Source organism: Bos indicus x Bos taurus, chromosome 2, assembly GCF_003369695.1.
Source record: "Bos indicus x Bos taurus breed Angus x Brahman F1 hybrid chromosome 2, Bos_hybrid_MaternalHap_v2.0, whole genome shotgun sequence".
Lineage (NCBI taxonomy): Eukaryota > Metazoa > Chordata > Mammalia > Artiodactyla > Bovidae > Bos > Bos indicus x Bos taurus.
In genome coordinates this window covers 45,589,657-45,611,635 of record NC_040077.1, presented here as the reverse complement: position 1 = coordinate 45,611,635, position 21,979 = coordinate 45,589,657, and the positions used below count along the sequence as shown (strand labels likewise).

Here is a 21,979-nt window from a genome sequence, read left to right as displayed (position 1 = left end):
CAACTCTATTAAAGAAAAATAAACAGCTAAATCAGGAAGTAGGTAATGAAAGGCAGCTCACATTTTGACAAAGACATGGTTACTTTTTTATTTGAAGAAACAAAAAAAAGTATGTTTTAATAAATACTGCAGAAACATTGACCAAACAAACATACAAAGTGACTTCAACATTTAAAAAACTGCAACGAAAGTTCTGCTTTATAACAGTTATAACTTATTTTCTTTTTACAATATTTAAATACAGAAAGCACTTGCCAGCTATTTTGTAATACTGCCCAAAGCATAATGCTGCATTAATCAGAGCATATCATGTTGGTAAAACGTCTGTATTTCTTGGGGAAAATGACTGGAATGGTATTTTCTTGCAGAGACAAAACAAAGTGCTTGTAAGACACAGACTGAGTGTTGTAATTACCTTAATCTCCTCTCCTGCCACAACTGAATGGGAGCACAGCTTCAACACTTCAAAAATGAAGCTTTATCATCGGAAAGAAAGCTCGTTTTCAACAAGCGCCAACAATAAAAAGGTCGGATCTGGTTTCTTCTCTGAAAGAAGCTCTAAAAGCAACTGGTCAAAAAATATCTGTAAACTATTTTAAAGGCTGATTATTTTATGTAACAATAGTGATCAAGTATGGAACACGGCCTTGGCAGAATCTGATTGAGGTTTAGCAATCACTCTCTAGAATAGTGTAGGACTGACATTATATAATTTTCCTCTAAGGATTCTCAAAAGCATGGAACAGAGGGCCACTCTTATCATGTTCATTGAAAGATGTTGAAATAAGCCAACCGATTATCAAATGTTGCCAACTTTTGGAACTTCATCCCAAAATAGGCCTTTTGCTTAGTACTTTTGGTTTCTTATCCAGACAACTTAACTCACAAACTGTGCTTTCTGCTACTATCCTTCATTCGTTATCTCGTCAGGTGAAAATATCAATAGTACCTACATTTTTTTCCCCCTTGGATCATTCTATGACGTCATACCAAGACACCTTTTATTTGACTTTGCATTTTTATCAACGATGGCAAAAAAAAAAAAAAAAAAATCACACACCCTCTTTTCTAAACAGCACACAAAAATATCACATTGAGCAATTTACCACTTTTTAATGACAATCACAAGGATGAACAGAACCATCAGACTGAATAAAAATGGACACTTTTCTTCTAGTTGACCTATTCAATCTTTGTAGTGCTGGTCTGCGCACTTTGCAACACTGCAAAAGCCTTCCTTGAGAACCATCTCGCTCAACTATCTTCAGGACAGCAAGATTTCAAAGCCTCACCAACTTTTCCTCTGGATATCCCGTGGGTCCTGATACAATTTCCATTTTAATGATGAGCTAGGAGAAAATTAGATCACATCCTCTAGAAAACTAAACGCTAAGGTCACAGTGCCAGTTCCCCAATGAGGATGGTATATTAATATATACTTTTTTGTAAAGGAGATTAAAACACTTAAAAATTAAATCAAAGTAGAGATCCGTGAATAGATTCTAACAAAGAAAACAAACACGCAAGCACCATTCAGAGTGTGATTTTTCTTCTTGGAGGTACTCGCATTTCTCTTCTTCAACCTCTAGCCCATCTGAATCTCTCTTTTTTGGCATATTTTTCAAGTCACATTTCAAAACTCTTCAATGAACTCACTTCCCACCACTTGTTCTACATGCCAAATCTAAGGACAGGTTCCTTCCAAATGCCTCCTAAGCCTCCAGAACACGTGACTTTGGCTGTGCACTTTGTTCAGACTTCACCTTTCTGTTTTGTTGGTGGTGGTTTTTACACTTAATTTCCTTGTCCTCATAAAAAAATAACCGAAGATTCACATCACAGTACAACTCTTGGCTTTGTCCTTTCGTAAGTCTGTAGCCACTGCCGAGAGTTCTGGTCTGCTGGGCATATGTGAAATCCGCTTTGTCGCCCTCTGCGATTTGTTCCGCTTAACGTTTTTATTTGTCTTGTTTACACATGCCAAAGTGGCCACGTGAAAAATGTCTCTGACGCTATTTTCTGACTGTAAAGCTGAGCATTCAATGTAAGTAGCTGCTCCAATCTGTTTGGCCATATTTGCTCCCTGTGAAACAAAAGGGATTGTGATCAGCAATAAGTCTCTGGGGAAAGTTAGAAAGTATATTCCAATACCTCAAAATTATAATGCATCACAAAATGTTTCTAATATGTAATTGAATTTTTAACATTTTAACTGCCTTCTTTATTATTGCATAAATATTTGCAGTCAAGGACCAGTCTTAAGATGTTCAATTGTCATCACTCAGTAGGCACTGCTTGACTTCCCAGAGGTGCTAAAGGTTGGCCTAATGACACTGGGTTATCAATAAACAGCCCAATCATCAGGTAGTCAGTATGGGGTGTTGCCAGGAAGTAGAAGTTTTAGGAGGTGATTTATCTTCACTACCAACTGTAACCTAGGGTAACTAGACACTTAGATCTTCCAAGTTACAGCAGAGTATAGAATTACCCAGAGAATCTTACTGCTGGCAAAGAGTGAAAAAGCTAAAGATCATGGATGTAAATGCTGCATTTTTCACACAGCTCTGGTAGTCATCTGGCTCTTCCATCCTATTTCACCACCTCATGGGGAACTCAACTTTTCTTTTGAGTGTAAATGGCACTCATGGAGTAGGAAACAGCAACCCACTCCAGTATTCTTGACAGGAAAATTTCTGGCAAAATTCTGAGCCTGGTGTACAGTCCATAGGGTCACAAAGAGTCAGACATGACTGAGCAACTGAGCAAATGGCACTCAAGGCTAATAGGCTGTACAAAAAGCAGCCATAAGAGAATTTAGAATCAGTTTTGAAACTTAAATGATTAAGGGCCAAAACAAATTGAGGAAAGGAATAATACTGTTACACATCTATAATTTAGGAGACATAAAATATGTAATTTTTAAATGTGGACCAGACAACAAGGGAACCCAAGAAGAGCATGTCTACATCAAAATAACTTATTTAAATAGCCAGAATTGTGTTAACTAGAATGAAAGACAAAGAAGACCACAGTATGATTGGTCAAACAATGAATAAATAGAAATCTAGCTATTTCAACAGGAACTGTCTTTAGAATTTGTTTGGAAGTTTTAAGAGAATGAACTTTAAAACTAATCCTCCTTCTTCCTAAATACTTGAGAGAAATGCCTGCAGGAATGATGAAACTCTAAAAGACGTTTTTTGGGGGGGTGCTCTATTTTACTGACAATGGCCTTTTGTAGTATTTTATTATGTTGCTGAATGTAAAATAAGATTAACTCTCTTTAAGAGTATTACTGATTTTGACCACATTCTCTCTTAAATCTATTTAACTTTAAAGCCAGTGAGAGTTGCAGAGAAATACAAAGGGTTGAATATGAGCCACTGTTTCTGCCCTCAAGTAATCAAGTATCACATGATTCTTCTGCTGAATGACAGAACATTTTAAAGGGTTTTCTCTCAAATTTGCCTTATGTATACATGTACACATATGAATCCTTACACAGTCAATTGCTCAATGTTGGAAAGCTTTTTGAGAAACTCACAATCAAAATATCACCATAATTTTGGCCCAACCTTGTCCCGGATCACTCTGATGCTCACTGGGCAGTTTTTACATTAATCTGAGCAATGGACTGCCAGGAAGGGGCCTGGATGTTTGCTGTGAAGCCAGAGGCACAGACACACCAGCCCCTTCCACCTCTGTTTACAGATGGGCACAGTCTGGACACAGGGAGCTCATTCTCCATCTCAGGAGAGGGACTTGCACTTGGTGGTGACCCTTGGTTGACCCTGTAGAAAAGTAGCTACTTTTTAGTTTATTTATTACAAGTGACGTTTCATTTCTGTCACTCTTTATAATCCACATGTGCGCACTGACTATATACATACCTGGTCATAGGACACCGGGGTCTGCCTGTGATTTGAGAGCTCTACTAATGTACTGACATCGGTCCGAAGATCAGATTTGCAGCCAACCAAGAGCATTTTGGTGTTGGGACAGAACTCCTGGATTTCACCTTTCCACTATGGGGGAAAAGAAGATGAAGAATTAACAGAGTGCTGGCATCCATACAATGGAAAACAATTTCTCTACTGGCAGACACTGGAAATAGGACAGAAGGGAGGTTTAAAAGAGAGTGTCACTTCAGATGAAGGAGCAAACTTGCATTTATTTGCCGAGTAGATATTAAACATTACTGCTTTTAAGTATGGGAGAAGGCAATGGCACCCCACTCCAGTACTGTTGCCCGGAAAATCCCATGGATGAAGGAGCCTGGTAGGCTGCAGTCTGTGGGGTCGCTAAGAGTCAGACACAACCGAGCGACTTCACTTTCACTTTCCACTTTCATGCATTGGAGAAGGAAATGGCAACCCACTCCAGTGTTCTTGCCTGGAGAATCCCATGGACGGAGAAGCCTGGTGGGCTACAGTCCATGGGGTCACACAGAGTCGAACATGACTGAAGCGACTTAGCAGCAGCAGCAGCAGCAGCAGCAGCTTTTAAGTATGGACCCATTGTGTGTGTGCTAAGTCGCTTTAGTCGTGTCTGACTCTTTGAGTCCCTTTGGTCTATAGGCCACCAGGTTCCTCTGTCCTGGTGACAGAGGAACCAGGAGATTCTCCAGGCAAGAATACTGGAGTGGGTTGCCATGCTCTTTTCCAGGAGATTTTTTCCAACCCAGGGATTGAACCCAAGTCCCTTAGGTCTCCTTTATTGGCAGGCGGGCTCTTCACCACTAGTGCTACCTGGGAAGCCCATGGATCCATTAGGGAACCATACTACTATCTATGAGCTTCCCCAGTGGCTTGGCAGGTAAAGAATCTGCCTGAAATACAGGAGATGTGGGTTCAATCCTTGGGTCAGGAACATCCCCTGAAGGAGGGCATGGCCACCCACTCTAGAATTCTTGTTGGAAAATCTCATGGACTAAGTGACTAAGCACGTTATTATCTGTTCTCTTTCTCTGTGACTCATTACTACTGTAAGAGACGTGTTGGGTGTTATCAGAAAGTAGCTAAGGCAATTTCTTAATTATTGAGGCATCTCTGAAAGATAAACGTGACTTAAGAAAAATTATATATTCTAACAAGTCACTATGTCCTTGGATATGTTTAGCTGGTACTTCCCAGCATGGGAAAAGTCAACACAAGCAGAGATACGCATTCACTGACCCCACCTAGAAAGACAGAGCAGTCACCCTGCATTGAAATCTCTACTGAGATTTCAGAGACTGGAGATTAGAGTTAACACAGTGGGATCTCCTGCCTTCAAGGAGCCTCCATTGGAGTGGTTGAATCAACAAAGACCATGACATTTGCAAAGGCCCATCTCCTGGGTTATCAGAGAGGCATCTGGTCCTATAGCTCGCATGCCCTCGAGTTAGTTTTATGCTATGTAAGTTATTAATTTAGTCTACCCCAGCCAGTTGTTTCATGGCCCAACAAGAACTCTAAGAACTTCCAGAAATGGCTGGCAGGGAATTCCAGTTGTCCTTTTAGAAGAACAAATGGATGAGTTTTTGTGGTTTCATTTCTTCAAGCTGGAGATGACCATCAGGATGGGAGTCAGGAGTTCAGACAGTTCATAGGACAGCTCTGGCATTGAAGAGGAGTGATCAGAGGTGCTGAGGTCAGGAATCTCTGTCTGACTCTCCCTCCCCATGTTCACAAATATGCGTTTAGTGCTCTAAATTCTGTGGTGGTTACAGAGATGATTACAATGTAGCTGTGTCTTCCAGAAAGGAATTCACAAGAGAGGAGGGTGATGAAGTCATGTCTATAATACTACATAAAAGGGACATCCTGCATGAGTAATTTAAAAGATCTCTAGAGGACACTTCTGGATCCAGAAGTGTGGGCAATAAACTCTAGTCCAAAATACACCAGGGTAGCGAAGGGAGTAATACCTACTTTTCACCAAAGTCCAGGGAATGGCAACCCCCTCTATTCTTGCCTGGATAATCCCATGGATTGAGGAGGAGCCTGGTGGGCTACAATCCATGGGGTCGCAAAGAGTTGGACACGACTGAGTGACTTTCATTTACTTTCTCCCTTTTCCTCTCCTTCCTCCCTTTGCCCCCAGTATTATTTAGAGGCATCTACCATGTGTTAGATAGCCCTGGAGTAAGAACTAGAAGGTGAATCGGAAAAAAAAAAAAAAAAGAATAAGATCTCTCTAGCTCTAAGTCACTCTAACCTCTGTGATATTCAAGGACTTAAAGGATTCAATTAATCTAGACAACCCATAGCAGGGGTTATCATGAGCCTTAAACCTCACACAAACGTAAAATACATTCATTAATATCTCTAAGGCCAAGTCACTCCTCATTTGGTCTTAGCAGACAAAAGCAAAATAAAACAGAAGCAGGGTTTTTCACCATAAATTATGCATAGCCCAATACTACATCACATAAGAACTCCAGTAAATAAGCAGTCTCTTTGATCCACAGACAAGCACGAGACAAGCTGCTCTGTCGTTCTTTGCTGTGTGATGACTCTGCCTCACATCTAGCAATTGTTCACAAGCTTCGAAGGCAGGAAAGGTGTATTCCTGCTGGAATCTGACAGTCCCATTGCTTGTGTTAAGACACAAACATTACTCAACACTGAAACGAGTTAAAAAGCTAAAAAGAGGCTTTCATCTTTTAAGAAATTAGTATTTCCTTGAACTGTGTTTGTCATGTTTAGTAAAGAGATGGGGCTGGGGGGAGGGGTTGATTCACCTTAGATCCTAATTTCATCATGACACACAAGGCCAGTAGTCAAACATAAGAGGGAAAAACAAACTAATAAAAACAGACAAAATACAAGGACACTGCCGTGCTCTCAAGCACATCCTCTGATGAAGCCTGAGTGCATGGAGGAGAAGGGGGCTTTAGAAAGGCTTGACTCTGAAATGTCATGGCATTCAGACCAGGACTGAAGAGTCAACTAGAGGCTGCCCCACAACTGGCGCTTGGACAGGCATGTGCCTTCTCTAGCTATCCTGGGGCTCAGTCCTAGGTTTCTCCTCCCTCTCCTGGCCTGGCCAGGACCAGAGACCACCTGCAACACGGTCCCTTCTTCCTGACCTTCCCGGGGTTCCACACAGAGCTTCCTAGGGCCCCCTCGCCATGGACAAGAGCTTCCTAGGGCCCCCTCGCCATGGACAAGAGCTTCCTAGGGCCCCCTCGCCATGGACAAGAGCTTCCTAGGGCCCCCTCGCCATGGACAAGAGCTTCCTAGGGTCCCCTCGCCATGGACAAGAGCTTCCTAGGGTCCCCTCGCCATGGACAAACCTCCCTTACCTTTGTCTCCGGACACTAGCCATGTGATATCACTTACAACCTGAATACAACCACTGTGTTTATTAGTGTACGACAACACCCCGATCACAAGTCACCTGGTCTATTGCCTGAAAACGTAGCCCTATTTCTCCCCTATGCATTATATTTCTGTTTCTAATAAATAACATCATTACTGAAATACAGGGTTTTTTAAACTAAACAGCTATGACTGCATTCATTTCAAGCCCTGAATCGAGGTCATATATATAAACCTGAAAAGTAAGCACAGTCTACACATTAATGAAAGAAGGAAGAAAAGAAGGAAGACACACTGAACAGTAACAGAGTATTGTTATTGTGAGTCGCACCACTGCCACCCAAAGTATAACACAGAGGTTCTTAAAAAGGTATTTTGTTTCTTAAAATGAGATCAAATGTTAAGCAGGTTCATCATCAAAACTTAGGTCACATATGAGTGGAAACCCTTTTATAATGTGAGAGTGTCCTTTTCAGTGTTTTAATTGCAGAACATACAGCAGGGTATTAACTGGAGTGTGTGAGCTCCCAGTCAACCAAATGTTTCTAATTTATAATGTAGCCAGTATCGATCTGTGTCATCACTCCCTAGAACTTACCTTTTTTAGGACACTGTCTAGAGTCTCTGGCCTACTGATGTCAAAGCAAATCAGCACAGCGTCCGAGTCTGGGTAAGAGAGGGGCCGGACATTGTCATAGTAAGGAGAACCTGAGAAGAAACAAGATATACAAGTTGTCAGATGAAAATCCCCTTTGCCAGTCATGCATGAACTTTGCCCTTTTGAGCTAAATCTTTGGAGGGTCACATGGCTCCCATCACCTCTAATTCTTGGAAAAGAAAGCAAACAAAAGTCCAGTAGTGTTGGGCTGGCCAAAAACTTCATTCGAGTTTTTGTGTAACAGTCATACGTGCTGTCACTCACTCGCGTCCGACTCCTTACCACCCCATGGACTGTAGCCCGCCAGGCTCCTCTGTCCATGCGATTTCCCCAGGCAAGAATACTGGAGTGGGCTGCCGTTCCCTCCTCCAGGAGATATTCCTGACCCAGGGGTTGAGCCCAGGTCTCCTGCATTGCAGGTGGATTCTTTACCATCTATAACAGTACTATATTTCTTTCTATAACAAGGCAAGGAAGCCTCACTGTTTGACTTAAATTCAAGGGGAGGAGCCAGGATCTTTAGTGCAAAGAGTAGAGCCCGAAAGGCAGCTGGGTCAAGGGCAGAGCATCTGGGACCCAATGTCCTGAAGTGCAAATCCACCTCTACCCCTGCAGGGGAGGGGCAGGTAGCTTCAGGTCACTGCTTCTTCAATTCTTCACTCATGAAATGAAGACGACGACAGGACCTACCTTGGATTAAGTGAACCTGGGCAGTGCCCGCACTTAGTAAGAGATCAAAAAGTCTTAACTATGGATATGGCTGGGCTAAGGGCTTCCCAGGTGGCTCAGTGGTAAAGGATCTGCCTGCCAGTGCAGGAGGTTGGCAGATCCCCCAGAGTAGGAAAAGACAATCTACTCTTGTATTCTTGCCTGGAAAAATCCCATGCATAGAGGAGCCTGGTGGACTACAGTCCATGGGGTCACAAAGAGTCGGACACGACTTAGGGACTGAGCACACACCACATGGCTGGGCTACTGCAAGCTGAGTGCAAGTAGGAAGCACCATAACTGGAACTACTTCTTGGCAAGGAGCCCCAAATTCAAGATCATTCTGTAAGTACAATGGAGGCTGAGGGAGAGAAGAAAAGGGTAGGTTCAGCTATGCATAGAGAACCATCGTGAACCTCATCTCGCACCACCCTGTCTCCAGGTTACAATGAGCCATGACCTTTGAGCATGCTTACTTAAAACTTATCCCCAAACCCTATATAGACTCTTCCTGTTACAGAGAATGAATGTAATAACTGCCATACTGAATTCTGTCGCTTTTTTACACAGTTCCATCTCTGGGAGTAACACCTAGGATATGAGACTGAGTTAAATCTAGCCTAATTTAAATCCTAAAGCTTCAAGTTACCAGCCAATTAATTTAACCACAGAACCCTCTTCTAATTATATAGGACATTTATTCTGTTCTTTTAAGAACCCCAAACGATGCGCGATTGCATGAGGCCAATTATAAAATTAAATAACAGTTTGTCATGCTATTTATTTTGATTTGAAAAATCATTTTCAGTATACTGACATTGCACAAGCACAACAGGAAAATCATTTTATATATATATATATCACTATATATATATATATATATATATATATATATATATATAAAATTGACTCCAGCATAGAGGAAAAAACCTCTAAGCTACCAGTCTTTTTGAAACCCAATTTCATTTTGACATCACCTTCCATTTCCAGCAGAAAAACATGACATGTTGTCCCCTGATAAATCAAAACTTCAAAAGTCAAAGACAGGGAAAGAGAAAGACTAAAGAGGCGTTTCAAATAATCTTTTAAATTTCTATCAAAACAAAAATCTTCAGGAGGCTGCTCTTGAGATGTCGAAGTTACTATGTGTGGTTAGGGTGCACCATTCTCTTTTCACAGGATATGGTGGGTGCCCAGTACCCACTGGTTAACCCCAGGAATGCTGTGGCCTTTTCACCAGCAGTGACAATTTCAAGCCAGGTGTGTCTACCAAGCCAGGAAGAAGGGAAATGTTCTAGGCATAAGGAAGGAAAGTGTGAATAAATACAGACCAATCAAAGCCAGAATCAGTCCTGAGTTGCAGCAGTTCCTTGCCCACATCTGGAATCAGGACCCTGATGAAGCAGAGACTGACAAAAGAAAGGTATTTTGCCAAAGTTTAAAGGCTTTACAGCTAAAAAAATAAGCAATCACGCCATTTTAAACAGTAAGACTTATTAGAATAAGGCTGTTTCTGAAAATGACACACTGCAGCTGCTGCCTTTTCAGTCACTCAAAGAAAAAAATATCTGAGGTTAAGAGAAAAATTCACAAAGACTCCATCAACTTCAACATTTTTGAAAGGACTCAGAAACGAGATGGCTTATCACTCTACACAGACACATTGGGATTTCCATATTTGTTCTGTGAAGTTCAGACTTTCTCAATCGCAGCTTCTGTTTCCGAGTCCGAAGTCTAACCTGGGCACAGTTTCTGCCATAAACATCAGGGGATCTCTTTTTCCAAACACAGAATCAGAAAATTCCAGATCTTAGAGTGGGAATTCAAATACCAGCCACATACACGAGGATTTCCTCTGCTCTACCAAAGTAAGCAGGAGATGACTTGACCCCAAATCCAGAAATTCCCAGCGTTGCAACAATTCAGACTGTTAGAAGCCTAATCAGCCTTCAGAAATCTCCTTTCTTGGAAATCACTCCCACTGGGAAGAAAACTTTGTGGTTACTTTCCCGTCTCCAGCTCACCTGAGTCTCCAGTTCACCTGAACTTTGGAGGACAGAAACTTTGACTAAGATGAAAGCAAGTAAACACTCCTAATCTCTGATCTAAGACTGTGTTACAAAACAGTGAAAATCATCTTTTCCAAACACAAATTAAGGAAAGACAGTTGGAGAATTACAAAGGTACTTAAACAGAGTAATTAAAATTCAAACTGCAAAGAAAATCCAGAGGAACGGTTTTAATTTCTAAGCTAGCACATGTCTGCAGAGACCACCCTGCCCTCCTTTCTGTGTACTGGGTTTCCCTCCCTCTCCAAGGCCACAAAGGGGATGTGGCTTTGTCTTCAGGCCTCCTTCACTGCTGGAGACACGGGCTTCCTAGAATCAAGGAAGCAGCCTCCAGGGCTTAGTGGTGGTGTTGTTTAGTCGCTCAGTTGTGTCCGACTCTTGGGACCCCATGAACTGTAGCCTGCCAGGCTCCTCTGTCCATGGGATTTCCCAGGCAAGAATACTGGAGTGGGTTGCCATTTCCTCCTCCAGGGGATCTTCTCGACTTGGGGATGGAACCCATGTCTCCTGCTTTGGCAGGCGAATTCTTTATCACTGAGCCACCTGGGAAGAAGCCCCCTGTGCTTAGTGATTGTGCCCAAATATCTAAAAAATGTAGACATTGGCCTGACTTTAAAATAAATGAAGTCTGCAACTTAAACCACATTCTTATGGAAGTTTGATTCTACTTTTGTTTTTATTGGGTTTTATATTTTGAATGAAAACACAACGTGTAAAAAATATACAGGTTAAGGTTCATGAGAAATAAACCACCTTGCTTGTTGAGGTTCTGAAGTCATTTTTAAGAGGTTTAACAAGATCTAATTAGGAATGACACTTTGATCTGTCCTATTACTTTTGCTAATGAACAGTGCTTTCAGATCAACCAAGAGTGTCCAAAGGTAGTAATAAAACTGATCTCCACATTTATTAGTTATAAGCATAATTTGCCTAACCACAAGAATAATTTGTCATTAAAAATAACAAGATCACTTATTTATTATAAGGCTTGATAAGGCAAGGTTAAAACTTTTTTTGAATGGAAAAATCCATGGTCTGCTTTTTTTCAGAGTAAAAAGGAAAACTGATACAGATTAAAAAAAACAAAAACAAAAAACTGTCCTGCCAGGAAGAATCTAACAATTCAGCAGCTAAGCAGAACCTTCAGGGGAAAAGAAAATATCCAGTTCAACTTGCAGGTTCTTGCTCTGTGTCTAAGCACCTGGAATTCTTGACTATAAAGCCAAACTACTGCACAAAGCAAGGAGGAAAAGCCAAGCTTAAGAGTGCACAGTGTCATCACAGGCATGAGTGGGATAACTCACCAGCCAAAAAAAAGAAGAAATGAAGAGGAATTCCAGGAATGCCCCTGTGAAGTGAGAAGCAATACAGGGAGGCAGAAGTGACCCCAGAGAAAGAAGCAGAAAGTAAGCCAACGAGACAGGAAAAGTAGCAGCCCCTCCTCCTCCATCCCATCAGAAATGTCTTAAAGCATTCTGTTAAGCCAAACAGGAAAAGATTAAGTTCTACATATTCTTTATTTTAAATAAAGAAGCATGTGAAAAACTTCCAAGGTAACTATAGAACTAAACACAGGGCAAGAAAGAACACTGAATGATTTTGTATTATGTAGAAAAGTACTGAACTTCAGGGCTTCCCTGGTGGCTTAGATGGTAAAGAATCTGCCTGCAGTGCAGGAGACCAGGGTTCAATCCCTGGGTCGGGAAGATCCCCTGGAGGAGGGAATGGCAACTCACTCCAGTATTCTTGCCTGGAGGATTTCATGGACAGAGGAACCTGGTGGTTACAGCCCATGGGGTCACAGAGTTAGAAAGGACTGACTGAGTGACTAACACTTTCATTTTCTTCTTTACCATTTCAGTTAGTCTAGGTACTGAGCTTTGCTTATTGAATAAAACTTTCTCACCAGTGAAGTAGGCTTCATGCACATGTTAGTTCTGATGCAGCATTTCTCTTTTACTTTGTGTAACTTTAAGTACCTAGCACTACTCCAAGGTCCTTTCTATTTAAGCGTCAGATCATCAAAGGGAAACTTTCAGAAAATTCCACACCGTAAAGAAACAAGGACACTACATACACAAAATGTGTCCCCAAACCTCGCAAGGACCAAGCTTTGCAGGGCGAAGACTGCAATAGAGCCCTGTGAGGTTCTCTGAGTTTCGGCAGTTTGGCAAACATCAGCAAAGTTCTAAAAGGCTTCTGAATCTTCAGGTCTACCCATCCTTGTCTTCAAGATCATTAATTCTGGGCGAGAGCAGTCTTTCCAGCCCAAGAATAGTCACAAAGTGCCTCACCCAGAAACTACTTTTGCAGATACATACCTGTCTGCTTAAGTCATCTCTTCACAAAGATAGAACACACCATATATGTACATAATTAAATGTATATGTTTGAAGATTAATGCCCAAAAGGGAGGCTTTGTGGAACCTTTTGCAAAACCAGTTCAAAGACTGGGAAGCTTTTATAGGAGCTTGAGAACTCAAAACTCATCTAGTTGAATATTTCATTAATGCAACTTTCTTTATTAAATCTCGAACCTAAAATTGAAAAACTTCACTTTCCGCCATAAGAAATTCCTACCTAGAACAATAAAATCAGGAATACTACATATTTTGGGCAGAGGAAACACATTCGCTTTTGGTATTTTTTTGTGACTAAGAGAATATTTGTACCCAACAGCAGTTACCATGCGGATGAACTGCCCAGTTTTATAAGATTCTATTTCCTGATGCCATCTCCACTTAAGAGTAAAAGCTCCAATCAGCAATCATCTCAGGAATGTGAATCAAGTCCAAGCAGAAACTTTGGTCTGGCTCCGTTGTAAGTAAGACTGTTGAACTCTTTTATTCCAAGCAGTTTGTACTACAAGCATCATGCCCTCAAACATGCAACAAGTATTCCCAGGAAGGATATTTTGTTTCTTCTATAGGTTAAGATCAACAGAAATTATAAACAGATTTTATGAAAATTTGGGGGGCATTTCTCTATTGCTATAAAATTAGAATAAATTTTAATTAATTTATATATATACATTTATATATATTTTACTTATATAAAAATTCATCACTATTTTCAGTTTTGGGGAACAATGTAGATACGTAGTTACATGGAAAGTCAAAGAGGTAGAAATAAGACTGTTTTTTTGAGCTTTAAATAAAGGTTTAGGGTTAAAATCCCAATCTTACTGAGATACTTTAAAAATATAAGAAATGAAATATTTCACTTAAAGTGGAACTATAGCAAGTCACAGAGCTTTAGAAAGAAGAGCACATAGGCATACATCTAAAAATATTATTTATTATTCAGCAACAACCCATGAGTGAAGCTGCTATGCCACACACTATGTCATCAGGCTTATCTTTCAAAGCCAACGTGTACAACTCCTGGTTGGACTTCTGAGGCAGCTTACCTTCGTGCCACTGAAATTCCTGTATTGTCAAGAGGGTCTCTGAGTAAGGCTGCCAGCATATAGTGGCTGACGTTTAAAGGGCATCAGAAAAGGGTGGCGACACAAGCAATTCATTTGGCACAGCCCACCAGGCACCCTGAGCTAACTGGAGGAACTATGGGTCCCCTGGTGTTATAGCTACATGCAAAAGAACTGGATTAATGAGGAAACATCCGGTTATTTACAGGTGGCATCAGAATGACCAATCTGGATGCCTCACCAAAAATGTGCAACTCAGCAAGAAAACAGTTTTAGACAGATATAAACTTTGAAAGATAGAAACCATTCCATAGTAGACAGTTCTCCAAATATAGTTTTAGGTATTTTTTATCAGATATCACCATTCTAACTCAGACCTGTTTTGTCTTAACCCACATCTCTTACAGAGTTTCAGGAAAAAATTCAAGTTAAGAATCAAAGCTGACTTTGAAATTCTAAGCTCCTGGAGCTCATTACTATCTTACGATATAACTAGTTTTGTGCAGTTTTCCTCTGACTCACAAAACAAGCACCCACGCTTCTTTGGCTTCTGTGTAAACTCTTCCTTTCTTCCTTTCTCTAAGAAGGTTAACTGAAGTTAAAATTCTTCAACTTTCAGAATCTTGGTTTCCTTGCTAGCCATTTAACATAATAAGCACGTTTTCAAGAGGCAGGGATATTACAGATTTAAGAACTGAGTCAACTTGTTAGAGATAAAGAAGAAACTGTGGTGGGCTACAGTGAGTCACAAGTCAGAGGCCTTGGGCTGACACTGCAGTCTTCGGCTCTTCTTTGGATCTTCTTGTTAAGTGAGTCCAGCTTTAGAACCTCTCAGCTCACCCTCTTAAGAACAAGTACTAGACTGTGAGTGCTCTGAGGGCAGGCACTGTGCTAGCCAGGTGTTGCACCTCCCTCTTCCAGCTCCCACAGCATTTAGCAGAGTTCAGGCACATAAAAAGCTCTAAAAAATGTTTACCGGTTTCAATTATTTCTATAAGTACTGATGTGTTAATTTGCCTATTAACTGACAAAAAAGGGACCAGTGACCCTTTGGATGCTGCTTTTCTGGATTAATTATATACTGATTACACTGCTGACATTCCCATCCCAGTTAAGAAATATTTCAAAAGTGCTTATCACTGAGACCATTCTTCAAACTTGATGCATAATCTACGAACATAACAATATAGATTTATGGATGTCGAGGAATTTGTCCTCAAAGTCAGGTCACGAGTAATCAAGACTTTGCTCTCTTACCTTTTCCTTTAAGTATAAAAGTTAAAGAATATTACCTTTCCTGTTAATACTGCTAAAAACTAGTACAGGAAGTGTTAATGTTAGCACTCATGGCCTTAAAGAACCTTGTATCAGGACAGGATTCAAAAAAAGTGTATAGGAGTTATCATGGGGGAATATTAGCAGCTAAACTGAGTATTTTAAAAACTAATAATATGCCTTAGATAAAATGTGCATTACCTTGCCTTGGTTAAAAGCTAAAATGAATGATTATTACTCCCTACATCACATGTCTTGAAATTACACTGCAATCAAATCACTTAGGAAAAGATATGGTGATCCTTAAATGGTGGATTTCTATTATTAGTAGGCACTGGCTTCATGCTACAGATTGCTTCTATGCTTGGCAAATGTGGCCAAGAATCTGAAGCACAAGACATTACCCACTGTTTTACAGAAACCCACTGAGTGAATTTAAAAACCAATAGGAGCATTTCTGCAACTTTTAATCAAAATGCTTATCATCAATAAAAAGTGAATATTTCTCATTAAAATAAAGAAATCATAGACCTATGTCTGAAGACTACCTTTAAAATCCCCCCTTTAACAGGATGAATTCACAATGCTGTTTTATTTATAAGAAGGCTTTGCTTCCTGGGTTTTTCTTTTTACATTTTTTTTTTTTTTTGGAGTATAGCGTGACTGATAATAGTGTTAATAGTGATAATAGTGTGTGGAGTATAGTGATGATAATGTGTTAGTTTCAAGTGTACAGCAAAGCGAATCAGTTACACATATATCCAGGGCTTGTCTGGTGGCTCAGATGGTAAAGAATCTGTCTGCAATGCAGGAGACTGAGGCTCAATCCCTGGGTCAGGAAAATCCCCTGGAGAAGGGAATGACAACCCACTCCAGCATTCTTGCCTGGAGAATTCCATGAACAGAGGAGCCTGGTTGGCTATAGTCCATGGAGTTGCAAAGAGTCGGACACAACTGAGTGCTTAACACTTCACTTCATAGGAATATCCACTCTTTTTTAGATTCCTTTCCCATATAGGCCATTACAGAGTATTGAGTAGAGTTCCTTGTGCTGTAGATAGGTCCCTGTTGATTATCTATTTTATTTATAGTAGCATTATAGGTCAATCCCAATCTCCCCATTTATCCTGCCCACCCTCCATACCCCCCAGTAACTGTAAGTTTTTCTACATCTGTGACTCTATTTCCATTTTATAACTAAATTCATTTGTATCATTTTTTTAGATTCCATATATAAGTAATGTCATATGATATTTGTCTTTCTCTGTCTGACTTACTTCATTCATTCAGTATGACAGTCTCTTAGGTCTATCCGTGTCGCTGCAAATGGCATTTTGTTCTTTTTCATTGTTTAGTAAAATTCCATTGTATATTGTACCACATCTCCTTTATCTACTGCTCTGTCAATGGACATTCAGGTTGATTCCATGTCCTGGCTACTGTAAACAGTGCTGCCATGAACACTGGAGTGCATGTATCTTTTCAAATTATGTTTCCTTTTAGAGGGACTGAAATAACTTTAAGCAGCCATAAGACACCAACTGGCAAATTGCCATCTGTGGTTGCTTTAATTGGTGTGTGCGCTGGGGGGGCAGCTAGAAGCATTTTCTACCTGAGGAGGATCAGGGGATCTATCAACATTAGGGATGCCTGACAAGGGAAATCCACAGCAACCAGATGAAAAGGGCATTTGGGTTCAAGAATCTGACAAAATCGGCTCATCACAGGTTGCATATGGGCCAAACTAAGTGGGGACAAACTCCTTCTCCTGGGTGTATGACCCTCAGCAGGTATGACAATATTTGAATTAAAACTATAATCTCTAAGGCCTCAGAGAGGGCCTGCACACAGTAGGTGCAGAAAGAAAGGGGAGAGAGTCTCTTAATATCTGGTTGGAGGCTAAGCAGGATGTGAATGCCATTGAAAGAACACAGTTCATGTCATCACTCTCCCTATGTAAGAGAAGTTACATGCCTCCTTTTGCTTCTTTCATAAAGTTCTAGAAGGGGAAAACTTTTCTCCAGAGTTAAATTGATAGCAGTTGGAAAAAATAAATGTAGCAAGAGGCGTCAGACATATACAGTTATTTTCACAACCTGAACTAAACAAATGTCTTAGTAGGCAAAGAAAATGTCAAATGTTTGTCCAAAAAAAAAAATCACCCTGTTCAGAAATGTGCCATGAAAAGCTTGAGATGAAACGAAAAACTGTTAATGATTAGTTGCTGATGAAATGGCTCTTGTTACATTTATTTCACTCATGAATGATAAACCATTTTTGGTGGAAGTAGTCTATTCTTAGAATCCAAATAGTGCTTCATGACTGTGTTTAATTAACTCACACTTCACCTCACAAACAACATAATGGGATTCTAAATAATTCCCTTATGCCTTTTTTCCACTATATATAAATCTTAATCTAAACTTGCCCTACGATTTCATTACTGGATAAATTTGCAGTGTGATATTTTTTTAATCACAGGTTTTTCAGACCTTCACATTTTAGTTAAATACACGTATGTTTTGTTTCATTAAATAAAAATACAGTGATTATTTCACAACAGACTTCATTTCAGGTAATTATCTTTAATCTGATGAAAGGCAATGTTTATAAAGTTGCCATTCTTTGTGCACAGGTAATTCAGTGATGATAAATGTCAGGGAATCTCATCTCCTTGGAAATGATGCATATGATTATTCATTTGTTCATTCAACAGATTTTATTGGGTGACTATTGTGTGCAAGGTATGAGGCTATGTGTGCAGAGACAACAAGCGGTAGAGTTTGGTTTAAATATTTGAAACTATCTGAAGTGGTATTTATCTGCGCATGTGAAGCATAGCCTCCAACTATAAACTGCCTACATTGTTTATTTCCTAGCCTTTGTAAAGCATGTGTCTTTTTTCTCTTAAAAAAAAAGTCAATTTAGCCCTTTGGGCGCCCAATTTAAAATCTCCTTTGGTGGTCCTGTGACTGGAAGCTTGAGACAAGGAAGGGGTAAATAACCCAACATTCCTTTAAGGTTACCCATGCCCCCTCCCTGCCCAAATGGGTCTCCTTCCTAAATCCACCAGGAAGCAGTGGCTCTGTTCAGAATCCGGCTGGCTTCATGGGTGGTGAAAACTAGGGCGTGGGATGCCAGATCCACGGGGACTAAGAGCTGAAGCCAACCAACATCAGTGAAACAAAAAGATTTGTCTGTCTGGTGACCCAAAGCCAAGAAGTCTACAGATAGCAATGATCCTGCACATTATTTGCTTCTGTATCCTTTTTGCAGATGATGAAACGAGACTCAGCGAGGGAGAGAATCCGAACCTACATATCCGTGTAAGCAGTAGCTTAAAATCTAAACATAGCTCTTGTATCAAAGACCGAATCAGACTCACAGACCTCCATGTCTAAATCACTCTTATCCTGCATTAGGTCCAAACAGACTGGGAGAGGGGGGTGAGTGTTGGTGTTAATTATTGGTACCATACCAGCTGTCCTGCCCACGATGCATAAAAAAATACCATGATATATCTGGTAATTGGAGCCCATTAAGAACTAGGCTGTGTACAAATCTGACGATGGAAATGACCGAAACAAGCATTCCGTCTATCACCACCTTCCCTATAGTTTTGAGAGTGTGTGCAATTCTCAGCATAAAATCCAGTGAGGTTTTGGTTCTGCTACCCTTGGCGAGGTTCCAGGAAGAGCCCGACTCTCCAGGGAGAAACAAAATCAGCGCATCTTACTGCAGCCCTCGGAGCACCTGGCAACAACCGTGAGAGTCGCTCGCGCGAGACTTCTCACTTGCCTTTGTGCAGGGACTGCCTCTGGCGACCCTGTCAGTCTGGCCTCTTCCTTGTGCTCTCTAATCGCCTCAGTCCCTCCGGGGCTCCAGAGGTTACAGCCGGGGGCGGTGGGAAGCTCGCACAGCCCACAAGCTTCTACGCGAGGCCCCTCCCAGCTGAGCGCAGGTCCACCTCGCCGGCCTTCCCCGCCCGACAGTAAAGCCTGCGTGCTGGCACTTGCGCGCGCCTCCTCGCCAGTTTCACCCAGGATTTGGCTCGGTTCACCCGCAGCAGCCCAGCTCCCTGCTAAACTCCTAGACCTAAGCTCAGGGGCCTTCCCGCTGTCTCCTCCTCCTCCTCCAGAGGCTACACCCTTCCTGGAAAAGGCACTCCTACGCCGCCAGGCACCGCAGCAGGGTCGGCGGGTCCCCGGGTTCCAGCCGGAGAGTCTAGGTGATGTTACCGCCCCCACCGCGCCTGACCCAGACCGAACCCCTAATATCCGCGCGGGTAAGCCTTCCCCTTCGCGGTGTAACCAGCCCTCCCTACAGCTGCGTGCCAGGTTGGTGCGTGTGTGCGTGGGAAGGCGATAACCCGGCCTTGAACCCCAGACACTAGAAAATAATCCACCGTGCCAATAATTCAACTGGATGGGAAGGTCAAAGGCGAATAGGGCAGCCCGCGGCCTCGCACACTGGAGAGGGGTGATGCAATGGGTTAGGAGGGAACGGCGTGGGCCGGAGGACACCAAGTGACCACCGGGGCAGGGGAGCTCAGATCTGCAGGTCGGCACTGAGGCGGCGCGGGCGGCGGGCAGCTAGCAGAGGAGGCCCGGGGACCCCCGCCGGGTGCTGCCCGCGCCGCCAGCGCATTCCTGGCAGTAGGCGTCACGAGCGCCGCGGATGCTTGCGCGCCCCCTACTCTCTCCGCAAGCGCGGAATCCGCACGTAAGTGCGTGGCTTCGGGGGTTTTCTCCCACCTCCCACCACCCTTTCGGTGCTCCCAGCCTACCAGCCAAGCAGCAGGTTAGATCCTGGAGGGGCGCTCGCATCCTAGAGCCAGCTGATACCGACAAGGCGCACACATCCCCCCTAACATTTGGCTACCCTGGCCACCCCGAGAGGACTCGGGCACAGCTCCGCGAGCCAACCGCTCCCTGGACACCCGGCTACAAGCATTTTACATCCCGGGGTGACCCTTTGGGCCCGGAGCTTCCTTTTCTTCCCACAGCTATTGCCCGACCCAATATCTTTCCCCCACCCCCATTCAGAAGGGGCAAATTTTTCATCCATCAGGGAATCCCTCATAAGAAACAAAGTTAACGGAGGAACGCAGAACGGGCGCTGGCGGGTGCCGAGAGCGTGCCAGAAACGCGGGGCCCCGAGACCTTTGCGCACCCCCCTGAACGCCTGGAAACCCGCCCGAGCGCCACGCGGTCAGATGATTCTCTTACCCGAAGTGTCCCATAGGCTCAACTCTATTCTTTGTGTGTCGATTTCAAAACTGGCCGTGTAATTCTCAAACACTGTAGGGACGTAATTCTGGATAAAATGGACAGAAGTAAAGAGGGCAAAGAGGTTATCTTAAAATGCACGACAGCTGCAGTACACCCTTTGAAAATAGTCCCTTTACTCTCCCATTAAAAAACGAAGACCCCCCCAAATCCACACGCACCACATCTCATACTAAACACGCAGATCCTTTCCGAAAGCCCTAACTTCCCTCTCGCCCCACCCGGATTCTCCAAGAGTGGAGGATCCGAATCTCCCAACCCCAGATTCTGCACACATGACCGAACAAGTTTCAGAAGCTAACAGGAGAATGTGTAAGCGTATCCCAACCCCTCCACGCTTCCACCCCACTTTTCCTTTCCCGGCAATTAACCGGGGCGAAAGTAATAAGCGGTGAGAAAGACGGCTGAAAAAAAAAAAAAAAGAGAGAGAGAGAAACGGGTGAAGGGTGAAAGCCAGGGAAACCCACCTCGAGATGGGGATCCCTTCCCCGCAGCCCGCCCGCAGCCCCAGCCGGCCACACTCACTTCGGGGAAGCAGTCTTTGGCGAAGACGTGGAGTAGCGCGGTTTTCCCACACTGACTGTCTCCCACCACTACTATCTTGCATTTCACGTTCTGATTAGGATCCATGATAGATTTACTGGATAATTTCTGGCTGGCTCTTCTCTCCTTCATTGATCTTGTCTTATTTTCTCTTGAAACAGGAATTTTCACTTAAGAGGAAAAAAAATATATATATATATATGTTTCTTTCTCTACAAAAAGCAGATATAAAAATAAACCGCAAGGGTGGTAGGAACCCCTGAGGCGCCGCGCGGACGAGGAGAGCTAGAGGAGCAGGCTCGTTACTCTCCTCCAACAAGTTTTATGCCTGACTCCAAACGGCGTTTCCAAGTCCAATTCCGATCCGACTGCTTTGTTTCACGCTCTCTGCGCGGCTTTATACGCCCGGCCTTCCAATCCTCTTTCTCAATGAGAGAAGGAAACTGATCCGCCTCCTCCCCTTTTATGGAGCCTGGGAGACAGCGCCGTCTAGTTACTTGCAGAAAATGTAGACAGTGCGCCCTCTAGGGTGACCATGCGGGATCGATTTCCAGTCCAAAGCTCGGCGACGACTTGAGGACCCAAACGACGCTGTGCTGAAGATTGGGACTGTACAAGTCCAGGAGGAAGTGGGGAACGGAATTGTCTGTGCATATTGACTTTTATTAGAATTTCTGGATAAACGTTTTCATGGGGGCTGCTCTAAG

At 42.6% G+C, this 21,979-nt stretch overlaps 1 protein-coding gene across 1 annotated transcript; it reads right to left on the bottom strand.

Annotated features, from left to right (window-relative positions):
• Positions 1-62: 62 nt before the first annotated feature.
• RND3 (Rho family GTPase 3) lies at positions 63-21,698 on the bottom strand. Its single transcript, XM_027561135.1, has 5 exons — positions 21,255-21,698; positions 20,670-20,757; positions 7,903-8,012; positions 3,891-4,025; positions 63-2,083 (listed from the first exon to the last, which is right to left on the bottom strand). Exons 1-5 carry the CDS (start codon positions 21,402-21,404, stop codon positions 1,832-1,834), a joined length of 735 nt encoding a protein of 244 aa, XP_027416936.1. The 5' UTR covers positions 21,405-21,698; the 3' UTR covers positions 63-1,831.
• Between the last annotated feature and the right edge of the window lie 281 nt (positions 21,699-21,979).